This window comes from Diadema antillarum, unplaced genomic scaffold (assembly GCF_040938485.1).
Source record: "Diadema antillarum isolate AM-2024a unplaced genomic scaffold, OU_Dant_1.0 seq00001743_RagTag, whole genome shotgun sequence".
Taxonomy (NCBI): Eukaryota; Metazoa; Echinodermata; class Echinoidea; order Diadematoida; family Diadematidae; genus Diadema; species Diadema antillarum.
Window position 1 is genome coordinate 68,039 of NW_027272426.1, and position 19,900 is coordinate 87,938.

Here is a 19,900-nt window from a genome sequence, read left to right on the forward strand (position 1 = left end):
TACCGATTCCAAATGTTAGGGTAGAGTCGTAACACATCTTCATTTCTCCTTCGCAAACTATTCTTCATTGTCATCGCAATTATCCAGCTGTCTTGACCTTAGTTCATGCATGGAGCTACCAGCTCTATGGTTCATGTTCAAGTTCAAGTATGCAGCCGCCTTTCTGGCTGCAGCAAGGGCATCTGCAGGGGCATCTTGGTTATGCCTCCAGTTTCAGGGTCAAAATCCCCCAAATCTACACCATCATCATCACTGTTTGAATTTGATGACTCGCTATTGTCTGTTCCTACCTCGTCTTCATTGGTTTCCACTTCGAAATTAGATCAAGAATGTTGTCTTCCATTTTCCTCCAAGTTATGACACAAGCTACAGGTTGGGATAGTTTGGGATCAAAGTGTGTAGGAATCAAGGTGCACACGCACACTGGTCTTTGGAGTACATAGCTGGGTGGCAGAGAGGGTGATTAACATTTGATGTCGTTGAAATCAGGCCTGTATTCTTAGCGTAAGTCAGTCATGTTGAATGAGACACATTTTTGCTAAAGCCTCATTCACGATTTCTCACTCTGAATTGCAATGTGGAACAGAAAGTCGAGATATAGGTTGTCATTTTAAGGTATGAAATTTCCTGTGTAAACATACCAATTTGACAAAATTTTGTATATTTAGAAAATAGCTCAAAGCATTGCAAAAATTGGATATTGCCTGTTAGTGGTTATTTGAAGAATGGGTTCAAAGAACAAGGGTCAAAGGGCATGTGAAAATAATCAAATTCCCAAACACTGCTCTCTGTAACAATTTTAGATATCCAAATGAAACTTGGCTCAATACATTGGGGTTGTGCCATCAGCCTTTCAAACATGTCATTGTAGTATTTTGCCAGTTATGTGAAACTGTTGTCTCACATCGTCAAGATGTACTATAGACCTACTGGGAGAATAATGTGATATTGCGGAGGCATACCAGATGCCTTGTGTGTAGCTACATTTTGTAGTCATATTTGTACCTGCCTGACATGAAATTTTACTTGCCCTAGGCAAACAGGCAAGCTCTCGTGTCAGCCCTGGCATAGGTAATGCCATGTGATCTGAACAATGTTGACTGACATGTTGTATGCAAAAGGCAAGGTCCTTTCCTTTTTCTTAGAATTATAATTAAATTCCCCCTTGTAAGTAGAAGAGAGAAATTTTGAAGGAAAATCAATCATTTCATCTCAGTTGTATATGGTTGTGGTATCAACTCTATTGCCATTCAGAAATAGCAGATTTGCATAAGTTCAGTATTGGCTGAAATAATTTTTTGATGGAGATAGAGTACTTTCTGCTTAATCAGGCAGTGTTGGGCAGAGAATTTCTTACCCGATCAAGCGGAGCACCCATTTAGCCAGAGAGCACGTTTCTTTCATGTCACAGCTTCCACACACTATGCACCTATTGCATCTGCACTACATACACAGGATGCATGGTATGTCACTATAGCCGCAGCTCATTTATAGTTTTAAAGTTTATAGTCATATAGCCTTCACAGAAACCCCCATTCTCTTGTAATGGTTTCAAGGAAATTAACAACGTACAAACCCAACAGAATTATTACGTTTTACTGTACCTTGTTGATGACCAACTGCAAAGGATACTGATAATTGGTAATCCATGCTAAGGCACTGCTTGCATGAGTGCACACTTGCCATTTATGAAAGTGTAATGTACATAAGACAAGTCATTTTTAACATGACATAGGTAAAGTTTGCAACCTAGATTGTTCCAAAATACAAATAGACATTTTATCGAAATTATATTTGTGCTAATCTGAGGGAAATTCTTATGCAGTTTGAATAGAAAATTTCCATTTTTCTTCAGCAGAAATAGTAACATTTAATCATAGATGTATTATGCTATTTAACATCCTCTTGATTTTTTCTTTCTCCCTGGGATGCTTACACCACCCCTCTCCCGCCTCCCCACAGCCACAGGTTGGGCCGTTGCGCGATGGTCATCGAGCCCCCATCCCAGGAACAGCAAATATGCAGACCCAAACACCTGCTGAGACAAGGGAGGATGAGGGCAGTGATCCTGGGAGCCGTAACCAATCCATCTCACCAACCTTTGTCATGGACAGCTCCCGCCCCTCTAGTCGCTCCAGCTCAACTGGCAATGGGGACACCAAAGTAGACAAAGGTGTGCAGCATTGCTGCTGGGACTACACTTTATGCCATTTTCTTAGTTTTTGCTAAGTAGTCATAGCACTTCAGTTACATTTAGAATTGTTCAACTTTTAGAGTAATGAACATTAAATCCTTTTTTATTTTCAGAAAACAAAATACTGTTGGATATTACTTTTGGGAATGTAAGTCAGCTAGGTACATTACTTTCTGTGTTCAAACTGCATCTTTCTATATTATCGACAATGTTGCTATGGTAACAGCATTTTTAAAGTGAAAATACTACAAATTACCACTAGATTTAGCTGATATCCTTAGTTTTTGAGCATTTGACATGAAATTTGGCACATGTGATGGCTGTAATATGTAGATGGGCAAACTGCATATTTTGTCAATGTTGAATAATGCATTGCAGGGTTCTCGCCAGGAATTTCCTTACGCTTGTTGGGTATTAATCTTTATATCGGCACATATAAGCGCTGGTCGGAGGGGGGGGGGGGGGGCTGGGTGGGGAGGGGGGGCTGGGTACGGGATGGGGGTTCCCCCCTCGCACGGAAGACTTTGCTAATGCTCAATACAACACAGATAAATCGCTGCTAGAATGCCACTAAATGAGACATTTTCACTGAGTTGTTATGAGCGTTGTGAGAGGCATGTTCTCACAGAAACACTGCAGAAACTCCATACCTTTTGTCGGCTGCAGTTTGTAAGTAATAAATGAAAGAGAGGTAGGTGCCGGTGATGAGGGTTCTGTTTTCTTAGACCTTTCCTTTTTCACTGTGACAATACTAGCCGTCTCAAGTAACACCACTGCATCGCTTGTCGCGATCTCAGAAAGTCTAATGTCATGTAGTGTTTTTGCTTTCTCGCCGTAAAACATACATTTGCTTGACCACGTGGTTGGGCCTACTGCATGCAAGTGCGTGAGAAGCGAATCCTATGTATTGCACAATCATGTTGGTTCACATCACCCATGAATGTGTTGTAGGCCTACTTGAGTATGAATGTTTGCGGAGCAAGTACTTTCGGGACGTTGTTGCTCTTTCATTTCTTGGTATTGTTTGGCCGTGACATCAAAGAAATATCATACTGATACCTCTCTGATTACACGAGTGATAGTCGTTATTCCGAAGGTTTGTTTAATCCCAAAATGAAACTAGACTTGGAATTTGTCAACACTGACAAATTAGGTGATCTGATCTATTTGGAAATCAATGATTTGAGTCCTGATCCCAATAGGCATGACCATACAGGTTTCATCTGTGTTTAGGGACATTGGCCGTGTGATTCTCATTCAGAAAAGGGAGTCAAGATCTGCCATCTTTAGTACCAAATTCCGTATACACTATAACGAAGATACAGAATGAAGTATATTTGACCTTTGACTCCACTTTGCACACCCAAGATGGCATTTGAGCAAAAAGTGGTTATTTTGTGAAATGATTCTTGCGACACCGTCTATAGGTGTACAGAACATGGCAAAGATAGGACAGGTATTCATAAAGATACAGGATGAAACGTTTATGACCTTTGACCCCAATTTACCTACACAAGACAGTGTCTGATGAAGTAGTTTTTATTTTATGAAATGGTGTACTTGAAATGGACTAAACATGTGCAAAATACGGGGGTTAAAGGGCATATTTTTCTGGAGCTATTGCAAAGAAAGTCACGGAAAGAAAGACATATCTCCCGACATTGAAACTAAGCGTCAATTTCAACCAGGTCTTTGGACGTAATGCTGACTTCCAATAAGAATATGGATCACATGAACGATAGCCCAAAGTTTCATCTACAACATATCAAAATCTGGGAGAAATTCACTGAAGGATAAATTAGCTTGTGCTCAATAAAGACAGTCATGTCATTTTTCATTTCCAGAAAAAATGTACTCCCTTAGAGATAATACCTCATTTGCACAGCCAAAATGGCATCCGACCAAACCGTCATTATTTTACAAAATGATCCATATATCGAGGTCCATGTGTGTGCAAAATATGACGGTGATACCATATACACTAATGAGATTACAGAATGAAGTATATTTGACCTTTGACCCCACTTTCCACAGCCAAGATGGCATCTGAGCAAAAAGTTGTTATTTTGTGAAATGATTCTTGCAACATGTTCCTTACGTGTGCAAAATGTGGGAAAGATAGGACGTATATTTACCAAGATACAGAATTAAACACTTTTGACTTTTTGACCCTAATTTACATACCCAAGACGGTGTCAGAGGAAGTGGTTGTTATTTTATGAAATTATGTTTGTGACATGAACTAAACATGTGCAAAATATGGGGTTGATAGCAATTGTTGTTGTTGATCTATTGCACAGAAAGTGGAAGAAAGAAAGAAAAATAAAGAAAAAGTTAAGGTTTGGTATAGAAATTTGAAGGAGAAGCATAAAAAAATCAGAAAAAGATAAAGTTAGGAAGGGAGAATAAGACTAACTAAAGAAAAAGAAGAAAAAAGTGTTTTTAAAAAAAAAGCAAAAAGCAGGGGTGAGCCTCTAACCTGGGACCTTTAGATTAAAAGCCCGATGCGCTATGCACTGACCTATTTCATCCCCCATAGGCTCTGTGTATTGAGCAAAATGATGCTACATCGAAGCCAAGTGCCAATTTCAACCAAGTTTTTCGACGTGATCTTGACGTCATATGAAAAAACGGAGAGCACATTAACGATAGCCCAAAGTCTCAGCTACAACATATTAAAATCTGGAAGAAATTCACTGAAGGATAAGTGAGCTAGTGCTCGAAAAAGATAGTCATGTCAATTTTCATTTCCAGAAAAACTGCACTCCCATAGAGATAACACAGAAACTGGTCAAATTTGACAAGGTTACTTTTAATCCATTTTTACGAGATGATGCCATCATCCAATCAAATTGTTGATATTCATTTATGAAAGAGCATTTAATAGGCTACAACATACTGAAATCTGGGTGAAAATCAGCAAAGGATAAGTGAGATACGCTCAAGTGAACTTGAAATTTGATGACGTCATTTTGAAAATTTACTTTTTTTATTTTATTAGGAAATTTGATATCTTTTAATCATTTTTCCAGCATCGCCAACCCATGAAATGACATGTACAACTCATCAGCTTTCAGAATATGTAAAGAAAATGGAGGTCACTGTCCATCCTGACGAGTAAAATCGGATTTAAAATTGGCATTTTTTTTGGCATATTTGCACTGTATATCCCCATTGACGCGTGCACAGAATTTCAACTTTGACGGGCCCGTATAACATATTGAGTAGGATTGACTTGAAACTGGGTATAATCATTCCTTGACATTTCAGACATCCGATCCCTGTGAAAAAACGGGAAATTTCTATTGCATGTGAGCTGTGCGTGCATATATGCGTGCGCACGTACACGTCCGTCCATTTTTTTCAATCTCTAAAAAAATGCCCCAAATGATCTGAAACGTGTGCAAAAAAATTTTGAGCTCGATTGCAGCCTGTCAACATTTCAATGCGGGCGTATGCGTGCTTTTTAAGTGTAGAGATGAATTTTGAGAATATGAGTAGAAAGAGCTTGACTTGAACTATATGAGACATATATTTCATTGAGAAATTCCATTCCATTAATGAGATATGAATGAAAATGTGATTTTATTTAATGACGTTATAGTGACGTCACGGTCGACTGATCACAATGATTTTACGAGATCTGTCGTCTTTGGGACATGATACATATAAAATATGGTATAAGTTTGAAATTGATAGGCAGAGGACTTTCTGAGCTAACCTCTACACAACTTTTGAGGAGAAGTAAAGAAATAAATAAAGAAGAAGAAAGAATCCGTACAGATACAGAAGGTGATTCGAGAGGATACTCGGATCACCTAATGATTCATTACTCTGAAGGTTCGTTAGTCCAAAATAAAAAAGATCTGTACTATAAAAGAATGTTTGAAATAACAAAACTGATTTCGTTTGGAAATTAGTGAACATTTTTGTCCCCGCCAAACGAGTTCGAGCAGGGGACTATGAAACGGGCTCTGTATGTGTGTGTGTCCGTGTGTGTGTCCATGTGTCCGTGTGTGTGTGCGTCCGTGTGTGATCAAAATGTTTAATTTGCTACTTCTCTGTCATTTATGAGCCAATTTTGATTCTGTTTGCTTTATATGATAGCACTACATGGGAGCTTTGAAACTTCTACACAGAATTTCAGTTGTGACCTTTGACCTTGACCTTTGACCTATATTGTACATTTTGCTACAAAATGCTACTCCTTCGCCGTTTCTAACCCGATTTTGATTCTGTTTGCTTTATGTGATGGCACTAGGTGAGGGCTTCAACGCTTCTACACAGAATTATGACCTTTGACTTCTTTGACCTTTGACCTTGATTTTTGACCTATATTGTACATTTTGCTACAAAATGCTACTCCTTCGCCATTTCTTACCCGATTTTGATTCTGTTTGCTTTATGTGATGGCACTAGGTGAGGGCTTCAAAACTTCTACACAGAATTTTGACCTTGATTTTTGACCTACATTTTATTTTACATTGGCTACAAAATGCTACTCCTTCGCCATTTCTAACCCGATTTCAATTCCGTTTGCTTTATGTGATGGCACTAGGTGAGGGCTTCAAAACTGCTACACAGAATTTTGACCTTTGACTTCTTTGACCTTTGACCTTGATTTTTGACCTATATTGTAAATTTTGCTACAAAATGCTACTTCCGGCGGGGACATATATTACGCACCGCGTAATTTCTACTTTTCCTTGTTTTTTTTATTACTTTCCGATTAACGAACCTTTAGACTAAAGAATTTAGTATTATTCTATCATTTCTATCGGAGTAACGAACCTTCAGAGTACCGTAACAAAACTGTAACCGTTTTGGGGCCGTCGTGTTATTCCGAAATTTCACTGGCAGTGAACTGAACACGGGCTCACCAAATTGCCTTGTGTGAATGTGGAAAACATTTGTAACTTTCACTAAATCAAGAGCAGATCTGGAAGCAGAATAATTTACATGTTAATGAAAATCGAAACTGCGTCATAAATATATGTAAGTCGCTAAAGAGAATATAATTGTCCCTCTCCCTGAAAAAAAAAGAAAAAAAAAAGATGCTCGACAGGTAAGCATATGAAATGTCAAAATCTGAAGAAGGAAGTTATGCGGGGGAAACGCCCCTATAAAGAAAATGACAAGGAGCACCCCCTATATATAAATGTGACCCGCTACAACAAAATGATCCTAAAGTCGGGCGAGGTCGATTATTTGAAAATTGCATGATATAATCCCCTAATCTTTCTGCTTAAAATTGATATATAACACATTTTATAAAAATAATCGGCTGCGGAGATATCGATGTTTAAAAGAGAGCATGTTGAGACGTCTGGAAAATCACTGTTTCGAGAAAAGCGCCCTAAAAGTTTTCCTTTCGACCCAATCGCGATCAAGGGACACGCAAGTCAGTTTTCACCTCTGAACAATAGAAGGTAAGCCCTAGCAACCCCAGAAGAGTTCATTCAAGCACATCAGCGTCGGCGGTCTCCTCACCAACCAATCAGTGACCAGGATGTGAGAAGCGGCTGAGCATAGCGCACCCCGCCCGCATGCACCAGTCGACTGGGCAGTGTGCGAGCTTCACGCTTCGGTTAGCAGCAAGAAGCAAACTGACCAATGAGATCACTCTGGTCGTTGTTAGGGGCGGAACCTATCTGTGGCGCTCAATCCAAATTTTCGAACCAGTTTCTGCTTCGTTGAAACGCCAAAAAACATGGCTCAGAAAAACGTTATTTTTTTGTCTTTCCTTTGATCATTTTGCTTCAAAATTTCGACAGATGATAGAAGACATGTTAGACTCCACTAATATATCAAAATCAGAAAATCGTAAGTTTTGACCAATTTTAATGCTCTGACTTCAAACTCGATTTTCACCGCTTCGACCGTGCGCGACTTTAGGACCTTTTTGTTTTAGCGGGTCACAAATGATATAATGTTTTTTTGTTCACATGCAGTATCCATGAGATTAGTTTTACGCGGGAAAAGCGTAGCTCCTTGAAGCAAGAGCATGAGAAAAAATGAATAAACACACACATACACACACACACACACACACAACCCCCCCCCCCCAAAAAAAAAAAAAAAAACTTCCGTAATTCAAGACGGCGAGGGCAGGTTCACACTCAGTACATTAATACGATGAAAACTTGTTACTAAATCTAAACGGATCCATTTTTCACAAAACGGTTGACAGTGATTGGGACAGAGAAGGGATGGGAGTACGGAGTGGAAAGGAGAGCAGACGTCATATCGGTGATGGAGAACAAACGTCATTTCAATAATGAACTAGAAAAGAGAGAGAAAGAGAGAGGGCTCAGAACTCCGCCAACCTAGATAATTTAAGATGGCCTTACGGATCATTATCTAAATTCAATAATTTTTGTCGAGCCCACTGGCAGAGACTCCAACCCCAAGCACCTTCTGATCTGGAGATTCTCCCGCCCGAAACCCCTAGCAAACGGGAGACTCCAAGTTGATGTGAGCGAAGCGCGAAGTTCCTAGGATTCTAGATGTTCTCTGGTGCTATCTAAGGCGTATTTTTTCAACATACGATAGAAATAAGTAAGAAATCCTTTCCACCGGGAGACACAGAGCCAGGGCGGGAGAAATCAAATCTCAAACGGGAGAACGGGAGATTGTGCAAAAATGGGCTTTCGGCGGGAGATCTCCCGTCGAAAACGGGAGAGTTGGAGTCTCTGCACTGGAGGTGCGGGGAGACTAAGGGATCGCCTGCGGCGTCTGTCCGTCCGTCGTCCGTCCGTAATGCTACTAAAACTTGAATAACTCTCTACTGGGGACTTTAATTTCAATCAAACTTGGAGGGAAGAGTGGTTATGCAAAGTTACACATTTTGTTAAACATGAAGGCACCTCAAGGTCAAAGGTCACAGGCAGGGGTCAATGAACTCTAGGGCCCAATGTTAAGTTTTTACGGTGCGTTTCGATTATGGCTCATAACTTTTGATGTATACTGGATGTCCGTTTGTGACCAAACTTGGATGGTAGATGTCCCTTGGGAAGTTGAAGGTCACCACAAGGTCGAAGGTCACAGACAAGGGTCAACGAACTTTTAGTGCCCAATGTTAAATTTTTACGGCGTGTTTTGATTATGGCTCAAATTTATGGTCCACAATTCCGTTTGTGACCAAACTTGGATGGTAGATGTCCCTTGGGAAGTTGAAGTTCATCACAAGGTCAAAGGTCACAGACAGGGGTCAACGAACTTTTAGGCCCCAATGTTAAGTTTTTACGGTGCATTTTGATTATGGCTCAAAACTTTTGATCCATAAATCTGTTTGTGACCAGACTTGAATGGTAGATGTCCCTTGGGGAGTTGAATGTCACCACAAGGTCAAAGGTCACAGACAGGGGTCAACAAACTTTTAGGGCCCAATTTTAAGTTCTTACGGCGCGTTTCGATTATGGCTCCTAACTTTTGATCCCTTCGTCCTTTTGTTACCAAACTTGGATGGTAGATGTCCCTTGGGGAGTTGAAGGTCATCACAAGGTCAAGGGTCACAGATAGGGGTCAACGAACTTTTAGGGCCCAATGTTAAGTTTTTAACATCGCGTTTCGATTATGGCTCCTAATTTTTGATCCCTTTGTCCGTTTGTGACCAAACTTGGATGGTAGATGTCCCTTGGGAAATTAAAGTTCATCACATGGTCAAAGGTCACAGACAGGGGTCAACAAACTTTTAGGGCCCAATGTTTAGTTTTTATGGCGCGTTCGATTATAGTTCATAACTTTTGATCCTTATGTCCGTTTGTGACAAAACTTGGCTGGTAAATGTCCCTTGGGGAGTTGAAGGTCACCACAAGGTCAAAGCTCAGAGGTAAGGTCAATGAACTTCCAGGATCTAGAAAAACATTGATTTCTTCTACTTGAATGGGCGAGACACATTTTGGCGCTTGCCTTGTTTCCCTGTATTATTATCAAAATTTCCTAAAAATTTAATTCAAGTCCATTCATAACTTTTTGAGTTATTTTGCCCGAAAAAACAAACAAACATGGACCCCTTGGCGAAAGAAAATGTTTTGATGAGCAATGGTGGTGATATTGACTGATGCTGGTGTAGAAAAAAAAAGGGCAGCTTGCTTAACAGATGTTTCCTTCTTTCAATTCATTTTCTCCCTATCATTTGTATCTTTTCTCCTCCCATGAACCCCTGCCATGAACGATGAACAACAACAACAAAATGTTCCTGTCACTGCAATAAAAAAGAAACATGTGCTAGCAGCAAATTATCTACACTTTTCAAGTTGAAGCAAAGTAATGTTTGTAATGAAGAATAACAACAAACATAACCAGAGGCAATGGGAAACTTGATACCATTGCTTGTGGAAATTTCCACGAAGCCAGGTGCCAGATAAAGGAATGCAGCGCGTACTCTTACATTCCTTCAGTGGTCGTAAACAGCTAGTAAATAGCATGGAAACCAGCTGGGAACAGCGATGAATGATTAGTCATTGATTTTCTGCTCATGTAGGCCCCCTAAAACCGTTCACCCTGTTGATAAACCAAACCAGAAACATGTGGAGCGTTATACGTACATTGAACTTGAAAGACCATTATGACAGAATTACTAATTTCGGCCAGGAGAAGGAAAATGGAATTCACGAATGATGTTCACGAATCCATGGAAAGTGAAAAAGCTCAAATGGAACGCATGGCTTTTTAGTATATAAAAAGATGAAAGTAATTTTCCCTATGCGGCATTGAAAGATTCCATAGCCACTCAACATGCTTTGAACGCATTTATTTTCACGTCATTGCCGATGACCAGCTTACTGAACGTAGTAGAATTGATATGAATCCTTTTCTAAAATAAAAAACAAAATTGAAAAAAATAAAAATAAATCCTGCATCCTGACGGTGGATCCCCGGCGGTAATCCTGATCACTACCAAAATTTGATCATCTGTTCCTTGCGTCATTACCAACCAACTGTTCCTGAAAATTTTATCCTAATCTGTTGCAACTTTTCAGTTATTTTGCGAGTAGAGAGACAGACAGGCAGACAAACGAACAAACAAACCAAATCAGCAAAAAATACAACCTTCTTTGGCAGAGGTAATGGGCATGCATTTCATATTGCTCCTCTGTTTTTTGCGTATCTCGACAACGAGCGTGACAACAAGTGAGCACGTGTCAGCCTTCCTCAGCCTCACTCTCCCTCGGCCTGTATCTTTCCGTCCTCTGCTCTCTCTCCCTCTCACATGCGTATCACACACACAAGACTCGAGCAGCAGGCCAAGGCAGGTGGATGTCCTGTGGCTGTGCAAGTTCACACGAACTGCTGTGTGTGTGGAGCGAGTGTGTGTTGTGTATAATATGTAGAGCCTCGTTGTTGCGATCCGTGTGGATGACTTTTTGCACTTGTAAACTGCTGCTCCTTTCAAATTATAGCTTCTTTTCTGGCCAGATAATCAAGAGAAGAAATGGTGCGGGCCGGGCGGGCAGTCCGAACTTGGTCCGAGCTGAGCTCGCCCGAGCAAGCTCACGTGTGGTATCACCCTTGTCGGCAAGTTTTACACTTGTTGGTAATTGTCTCTTCAAAGCTCACGCTTGTCGGGGCCGACGAGGGTGATATACGCTGGCAAGATCCCTGCATTGCCATGATAACAGCATTGTTCTGTAAAAAGATACAAAATATTGCAGATTGAGCTAACTCCTCAGTTTTGAGCATTTGACTTGAAATTCGGTGCATGTGACCTCTATGATATGTAGTTGTGCAGTATTCATCTTGCATCAATGTCAAACTATGTGTTGCCATGGCAGCAATATTTCTGAATAAAAATTGTACAGAAATATTGTGGATTGCACTAACTCCATCAGTTTTTGACTGAAGATTTGAGACATGTTAGCACTGTAGTTTTTAGATGTGCAAAACACATCTTTTGTAATGTTGAATAATGCATTGCCATGGTAACAATATTTTTCAATAAAAGTATACAAAAATACTGGATTGAGCTGACTCCATCAGTTTTTGAGAATTTGAATTAAAGTTTGGCACATGCAACCACTACAGTCTAAAGTTGTGCAAAACACATCTTCTGTAAATGGTATTGTAACAACATTTTATCAGTATTAACATACAGAAATATTGTGGATTGAGCTAACTTCCTCAGTTTTTGAGCATGTAAGATTTTGCACATGTAACCACTGCAGTTTAAGATATGCAAAACAAGTCTTTTGTTATCCTGTTGAGGACGGGCTGATTGTGCTATAACCCACATTTCCCGTGGACACCTGCCTGAGTATTCTCGGGACTTGTCTTCAACTGGTTAATGGTGAACAATGCATTGCCATTTGCTCAGTTATAGGTGGGGGGTATCATTCACATTCAATGATCATAGTAGATAGTTCTAGTTGCAACAGGTTGACAAATTGTAAACAAGCACAGATTATTAAGTGTTTCGTGGTCGCCATGATAAAAATCATGAGTGTACATACTTGGGTTGAACTCGAACCAATGATCTACTGATTCACTGGGCAGGCATCATATCAACTAGACTACTGAGCTACTGCTGGACAGCCAGTGGTGGTTCTGATCCCTCATAGCAGCGGGTATTGCATATTTATTCAAATGAATGAATTTCTGCTTTTGTGTGTTATTGTAACTTATTTTGCCTATATCATACTCGTGTCCAACAGAGCCTTTTTCCACATGTCCTCAGAACCTTCTCTCCAATTCTATGTTCATTTTAAATAAAAGATGACGTCAGTTTGTTAAAAAAAGATATGATGAGGTATTGTATAAGCATTGTTATATTTTTTTTACTTGAAATGAAAATATATAACTGAACAAAGTGAAACATACATGAAATTACTCTTTTATGTAAAAGAAGTTAAAGTATTCCATTAATCAAATCTGTGGGTTCACACTGCAATGAAAAATTCTTTTTCTCCATGTTGTAATCATAAATACAGGTGAATGTTCTCCAGAATACCACTTTGGGGCCAAATATTCATCCTCCCCAAGCCACAATAAGTCATGGCAGCTGACCCGAGACCCACCAGATGGCTGTGAGAGGCCACAGAAAACTAGAGATGAAGCCAGGTGAGGAAATGTGGAGCGAAAACCATTATGATGTCATTAACCTTTATTGTGCATTGTCTGCTGATTGACACTCATACCAGAGTCATAACTTCTTGACAAGTGCTTGCCAGAGAAAATTAGTAGGCGTAAATGAGGATGCAGCAATGCCAACTAGATGATAATATCCGTGTTGCACAAAAATATTTTAAGATTGAAAGGATCTGTCACTATATACCAAACATAGTGTACAATGAAAGGATCAAGGCATGACACTCTCATGACAGTTTTCATCTTAAAGCAGACATCAAAGAGAATCCTCAAATATGGCAATTTAGACATCAATGGAAAGCTCAGAAGTCATAGAATGTAATGGGTTGTTGTTCTATCACTTTAGGGTTCTAGAAGATGCAAAACAGTCACAAAAGGCAGCATCTTACAGGAGCCTGAATACGCCCAGTGCATCAGGAAAGATTCACTTTTTGTATGACATCATGCACTGGATTTGCAAACTGCTCGGTGAATTTGTGTGCATGTCCATGGAAGTACTACATGTCTCGTTAGATTTATATTTTCCTACTGAAATTTCAAATGGAGTCCTAACTTGTGGCCATCAGGATAGCTATGCCCTCTATGCTGTAGTTTAAAATGCCAGTAGCATACAGCAGATGAGAGGGCTATAAATGAAATTCTGCATTGAAATTGTAGGTAAGGGCAATGGCAATCAAGCATACAGACAACAATGAAATTCAGATTTTCTGTAGAGTTTGGGGAAATCTCTTCCAAAATGGTGAAATTAACACTTCATTGCACAGTTTAGTAATATATTTGCCAATTTCCGAACATACGGTTTCTACTTTTTATGTGCATCCACAGAATTATAGACATGCCTGAGTCAAGCTATTCTCTTAAAATCAAGAAGCTCATTCAAAACATTCAGTAGATCCGTCTAGTAAGTGGCCAACTGGGCTTATGATTTACCAAGACTATTGTTGATCTTTCTTGCTATGACTAAATGGTTGCAAATTTTAGTTTATATATAAGTGACTGCTTAATAAGTTGTCCTGTGTGAAGACAAAGAAACCAAAGTGACAAAATTCAGTAGGAGTGGACAGTGGTGTGGAAGGTGAAGAAGCATTAGATATGGGTTTAGGAATATATTCAGTCATCATGGTGTGGTTATCTCATCGAGGTAGATAAAATACCCTTACTTGTCAAGTAGGATGGTAGTTCAGAAGATTGCTTTTGTGTTTCTCCATGAGAGAGAATGTCTGTCTCTTTCTTGAGGAGGACATTAAAATTACCGGTAAATTTCTGTTGGAGAGGTACTGTATGACAGCAGTTTTAAGGGCATGAAAGTGAAGACAGAGGAAGAGTGGAAGATAGGTGATGACTGGTGCTGAGTCAGATATACAATTTATACATCAAGGTTTGCCAATTTCAACCACACATTTTGTGCATGGGGTCTCAGTGCTGTGAATGTATGCGGGGAAGATGCCCCACAATCACCATAAAAGTATTCACATAATTAAAAAATGGTATTTCCTAGCTCATTATTTTCACTTTGATGTGTGTCTGTGCAGTCACATGTCAAGCTTCAGAATGACTGTAACTTCCTGTGATTTCCTTTGTGTCTCTTCATATTACACCACTCAAGGCCATTGTATGTCACCTTCACAAAACAAAACTGCATTTGTTTTTCTTTTACAGTGGCATCAAAATCCTGGATGACTACAGTGCACTGTCATATTGTCCAGATGGTAAGCAATCCTTGAAGCTGAAGCAGAGTGACAATTCAGCCTTCTGTGCCATCCTACCAAACTTCCCACAGGGAGAGTTCACCAAGGCTCACACACTGACCTCTTCCTCAGCTCAGACCCAGACAGTGCCCCCAACACAAGTCCAGCAGACCCAAACTACCATCCAGGTAGCCGACACCAATGGCACAGAAATCAATGGTAGTCTGGAATAGCTAACATTGGCTATACGAACATTCAAATTATGTTATCCTCCATATTACCCACCACCTCAACCAAGTCAAGTTGGCATACATCATGTGACTGATATCCTTTCCTGGTACAAAGCGTTGCTCTTTTTATTTTCTTCTTCTTTTTTTTTTCTTCTTCTTTTTATTTTTTTTTGCAGCTGTAGGAGATGCGTCTTGTTTTGTTCTGCAGATTCTGTAGCCAACAGGGTTAACCAGCATTACCAATTCCCTCTGCAGGTTTTCTGTGTACAGGCAGTAGGAATCCTACCAGGGAGTTGTAGGTAATGCTTGAATAAGTGAACCACAGTTTTTCTCCTTTTTTGTTGTTGTTGCTGTGACAACGTTTAAGCTTGAAGAGTCATCTCAGTAGCATCTTATTCAAACTGAGCACATGATGCTTTTTATGATAGGAGCAGGATATGCCCTGTCCCTTTGTTCTCTCATCCTTCTTTTCTTTTCTTGATTTCATATTGAACTTAATTTACATGAATGTACTTACCTTTTCCCTTTATCACTGTAAAAGTGTACTTGTATGTGGTGATTTTCTCTAAGCTCACCTGAGCCAAAAGCTCAAGTGAGATGTTGTGATCATTCATCGTCTGTTGTCTGTCGTCTATCTTCCAATGTGTGTTAACTTTTCACATTTTCAGCTTCTGGAAAATCCCACGACACAGTTTCACTGAACTTGGCAGGTAGCATTCCTAGGGTAGTAGGACCACAAGTTTTGAAATGTGCACAGTGCCCCCTCCCCCAGGGAAGCCCCCAAATCTAAGAATCTTTAAAAATCTTCTTCTCTGGAACCAGCATTAATCTAGTTGATACAATGTACATTTGTGAATGTACTTTCAAATTTGTTTATGGTAAATCCAGGGATGGGGTGGCCCCTTTGGACCGGGACCAAATTGGGGGGCTAGTTTTCACATTTTGATCTTTTCAAAAAGGCATGGTCGATTTTTTTTTTACAAACTTGGCTGGTATCATTGCCAGTGTGATAATTTTTACAAATGAACACCATGCCCTCACTGAGGTCCCCCAAAGCTACCCAAGTTTGCTAGTTTCTTCTTCGGTACTAGTCTTCAAGAATGTGTGAAAGGTGAACTTGCGATACTCAAGTGAGCGCGAGACTCTCAGGTCTCTCGGTAATTTTTGCTTCCTTGTTGATGACAGGAAAGTAATAGAGTACTGCATTTGTCAAAGTGTTAAAGCAACTTGACTTGTGTCATGTAGTGCAGTAATCTCAGTCAACTGAGGTATTTTTCTGTAGGCAGCATTGTCCTCAGTATTTCCTGATATTTCTAGAGGGTGCTACATATGATATTGCTTGCTTGATGGTGACTTGGTGGGTAGAAAGAGGACAATTTTGTAGGTGGGTAATGATTGAGTGTATTTTCACGCATTTCATCAGATCATCGCATATGACAGTGTTTATATTCAGTTTGTGACATTGAAAACTCTGTCCTCTTTGCTCTGAGTCTCAGCACCATATCTCATTATATCTGCCCACTGTCAAATAGAACATTGACCATCCATGATGTGTTTCAAAAGTGACATTTCAGGTTATGAAGAGTATTTATTTGAATGGATGCATTGACAAGGCGATCACATTTTATCTACAAGGGAAAAAAAAATTAATATGAGCACAGATTTCTACCTGTGGTCTGATACTCAGTTTCTCTTGCTTTTAAGCTGTACAAATATTGCTGGATATGTAACATTGTTCAGACATTCTGTAGTTCACCAGTGAAGGTAGCTAGTTGCGTGGTATTTCATGTGTAAGAATGAGAAGGAAAGCCACTTCAAACTTATTCTGTTGTATTTGCCACCTGCTGGGACCAAGTCATTTTTAGATCCATGTCCATCTTTACATTGAAGTAAGATATCTTAGCTTGTGTGGAATGCAGAATTGATAATTCATATCTGTGCAGTAATTGCACATATATCTGTGCTGAATCCTTAGGAATAGTTTGAAAGAGTAGTAACCCTCAAGTGCTCAGTCATGATCTCATTACATTTTATTGTCTGTATTTGGGAAAACTAGTTGCAATGTGCAGGAATGTGGCCGAGTATGCATTTTGACACATAGCAATAATCCAAGAATTAGCTGTATGCATTGGAAGTACAAGGCTTGATGATGTGACATCTTTCTCATCGTGTGTGTATGTGTGTGTATCTTTGTACGCATACATACATTTTGTAGTGTTGGAAGTAAATCATTAAAGATTTTACTTGTAGCTTTTGGTAATTACCTACAATGTAACTGTAGGGAATTGAACATCGTCTTGTTTGCAGTGACATGAGTTCTTCTTTTCTCTTGTGAAGTTTGTTTTCATCAAGGTGTGCATGCAATGTCTATGTGTGTTTGTAGATTTCTTCAACAAGCAATGTGCTTATGAAAAATATATTGAACTACACACATCAGAAAGAATTAGAATGACCCAATATCTGATGTCCAGTTAAAGTGTAACTTCTGTCCTGTATCTTGATGTGATCTTGTGTTGAAATATGTCTTGCCATATTAAAATAACATTGCTGTTATCTATAGAAATTGAAAAAGATAAAGGAATATCTGTAACTAGTATTTGTGTTAAATCTTTTAAGATGTCACATATTTGTAAGAATAGATTTGCCTGAGGCTGCTTTTTCAATTATTTCAAGTTTTTAATGTGTGGAGGGTGGCACCTTCACTATATTCAATATATTATAGTTCAGCACTTTTGGGTTTTCGTACTTGATCATCCAATCTGCATGGGATTTTTTTGTGGAATCTTCAAATATGGAAAGAGACAAGATGAATATACATTTGTAGGTGTAGCTATTGAATCATCAACTGAAAAAACAAAGCAAACATGACGTTCAGCATCAAGCCCCTTGAACTTGTTTACTCTCCTAAGCCAAAGGCTCAAGTGAGCTATTGTGATCACTCATAGTCCAGTGTCCCATCATGCATCATGTAGAACTTTTTACATTTTCATCTTCTTTTTGAAAACCCCAAGACAGATTTTCACCAGACTTAGCAGGTAGCATCCCAATGGGGATAGAATCTCAATTTGTTCAAATGGGCACCATGCCCCCCCCCCCCCCAAAAAAAAAAAAAAAAAAAAAAAAAAATTAAATCTTTACAAATCTTCTTCTCTAGAACCAGAAATGTTAGAGCCATAGGTTAATACTATGAGTAAGTACATTGTTGGGGCGTAAATTGTACATTTTCATTTTCTTCTCAAAAATGCATGGTCAAATTTTCACCAAACTTGGCAGGTAGTATTGCTTAAGTGGTATGTATTTGTACAAATGGGCACCATTTCCCACCTGGGAGAGACACCCCTAGGAATCTTTGAAAATCAAACTTTAAGTGATAATCAAATGTAGTGCTATTCACTATGAGTAAGTTAGATTTATGAATGTAGTTTGCTTGTGGCAGATCAGGGGATAAGCCGGGGGGGTGGGGGGGGGACCAAATAAAGGCCAATTTTCACATTTTCATCTTATTGAAAATACATAGCCAGATTTCACCAGACTTGGCAGGAATTATCGCTCGGATGATTATCGGGGATTATCGCTCAGCTGTGTTATTAGACACCATTCCGCACTTGGGGGTTCCAAGGGTGCACAATGCCCCCAGGGGGGCAAAGCTTTCAAATTTAAGAAATCTTTATGAATCTTCTATCTAGAACCAGAAGAGATGTATTAGTGTTATGAATATGTAGATTGATGACACTGTAGTTTCTAGTTTGTTCATGGCAGATCCAGGGGTGGGGGGTTCAAGTTGGGGCCAGATTTTTACATTTTCATCTTCTTGAAAAAGCATGGTCAGATTTTCACTAAACTATTGCTTGTGTTATTGCTAGAGTTAAGAAAATATATTTGTACAAATTGGCACAATTCTTCACTTGGTGGGCCCCCCAGGGGCACAATGCCCCATTGGGGTGGGGAGTGGCAAAGACCGCAAATGAACATTCAGAAATCTTTTTTAGAACTTGAAGTGATAAAAGTTAATGCTATGAGTATGTAGATTGGTGACTGTCATTTTAAGTCTGATTATAGCATTTTTTTTTTTTTTTTGGGGGGGGGGGATGGGGGACCCGTTGGAGGAACCAACACAGTTTCTTTTTTCTTGATAACACATGGTCAAATTAATCACCAACTTTGGCAGGCATTATTATTAGGGTGAAAAGGACTCCCTGAACCCCCGTTTTTGAATCTTGGAAAAAAGAAAAATTGTTTAAAACCAGAAATACATTAGTGAATAATACTTTCAACAAAGGTTATTTATGGTACATCCAGGGGTTTGGTGGGGATCGAATTGGGGACCAGTTTTTACATTTTGATCTTCTGGGGTTTTTTTGAACTGCAGAGTCAAAATTTCTAAATACAGTCTACTTGGCAGGTATTTTTTTACCAATGTCATAAGATGCAAATGGACACCATGCCCCCATGGGAGCCCTCAAAGCTACCCCCTCCCAGTTTGCTTTGTTCTCGATTAATAGCCTGCAAGAATACATATAAGGTGAACTTGCGATACTCGGGTGAGCGCAAAACCCCCCGGTCTCATGTCAGAATGTATGGTTTATTTGATAATAAGTTCCTTATTGAAGATTACATCCCTTGCAAAATCGAAATAGATTCTTCCTTTACTATGGAGTATTCATTTGCTCATCAACTTAGATGGCTGGATGACACAATATGAG

General features: G+C 39.4%; 1 protein-coding gene across 1 annotated transcript in view; it reads left to right on the forward strand.

The window, feature by feature from the left end:
• LOC139711984 (protein FAM117B-like) overlaps positions 1 to 18,280 on the forward strand; it is an 82,211-nt gene extending 63,931 nt beyond the window's left edge. The window contains exons 6-8 of the mRNA XM_071623828.1: positions 1,963 to 2,173; positions 13,123 to 13,252; positions 14,939 to 18,280. Of these exons, the coding sequence (XP_071479929.1) occupies positions 1,963 to 2,173; positions 13,123 to 13,252; positions 14,939 to 15,200 (603 nt within the window). The 3' untranslated portion in view covers positions 15,201 to 18,280. The remainder of the gene's footprint in view (positions 1 to 1,962; positions 2,174 to 13,122; positions 13,253 to 14,938) is intronic.
• The last annotated feature ends 1,620 nt before the right edge of the window (positions 18,281 to 19,900 follow it).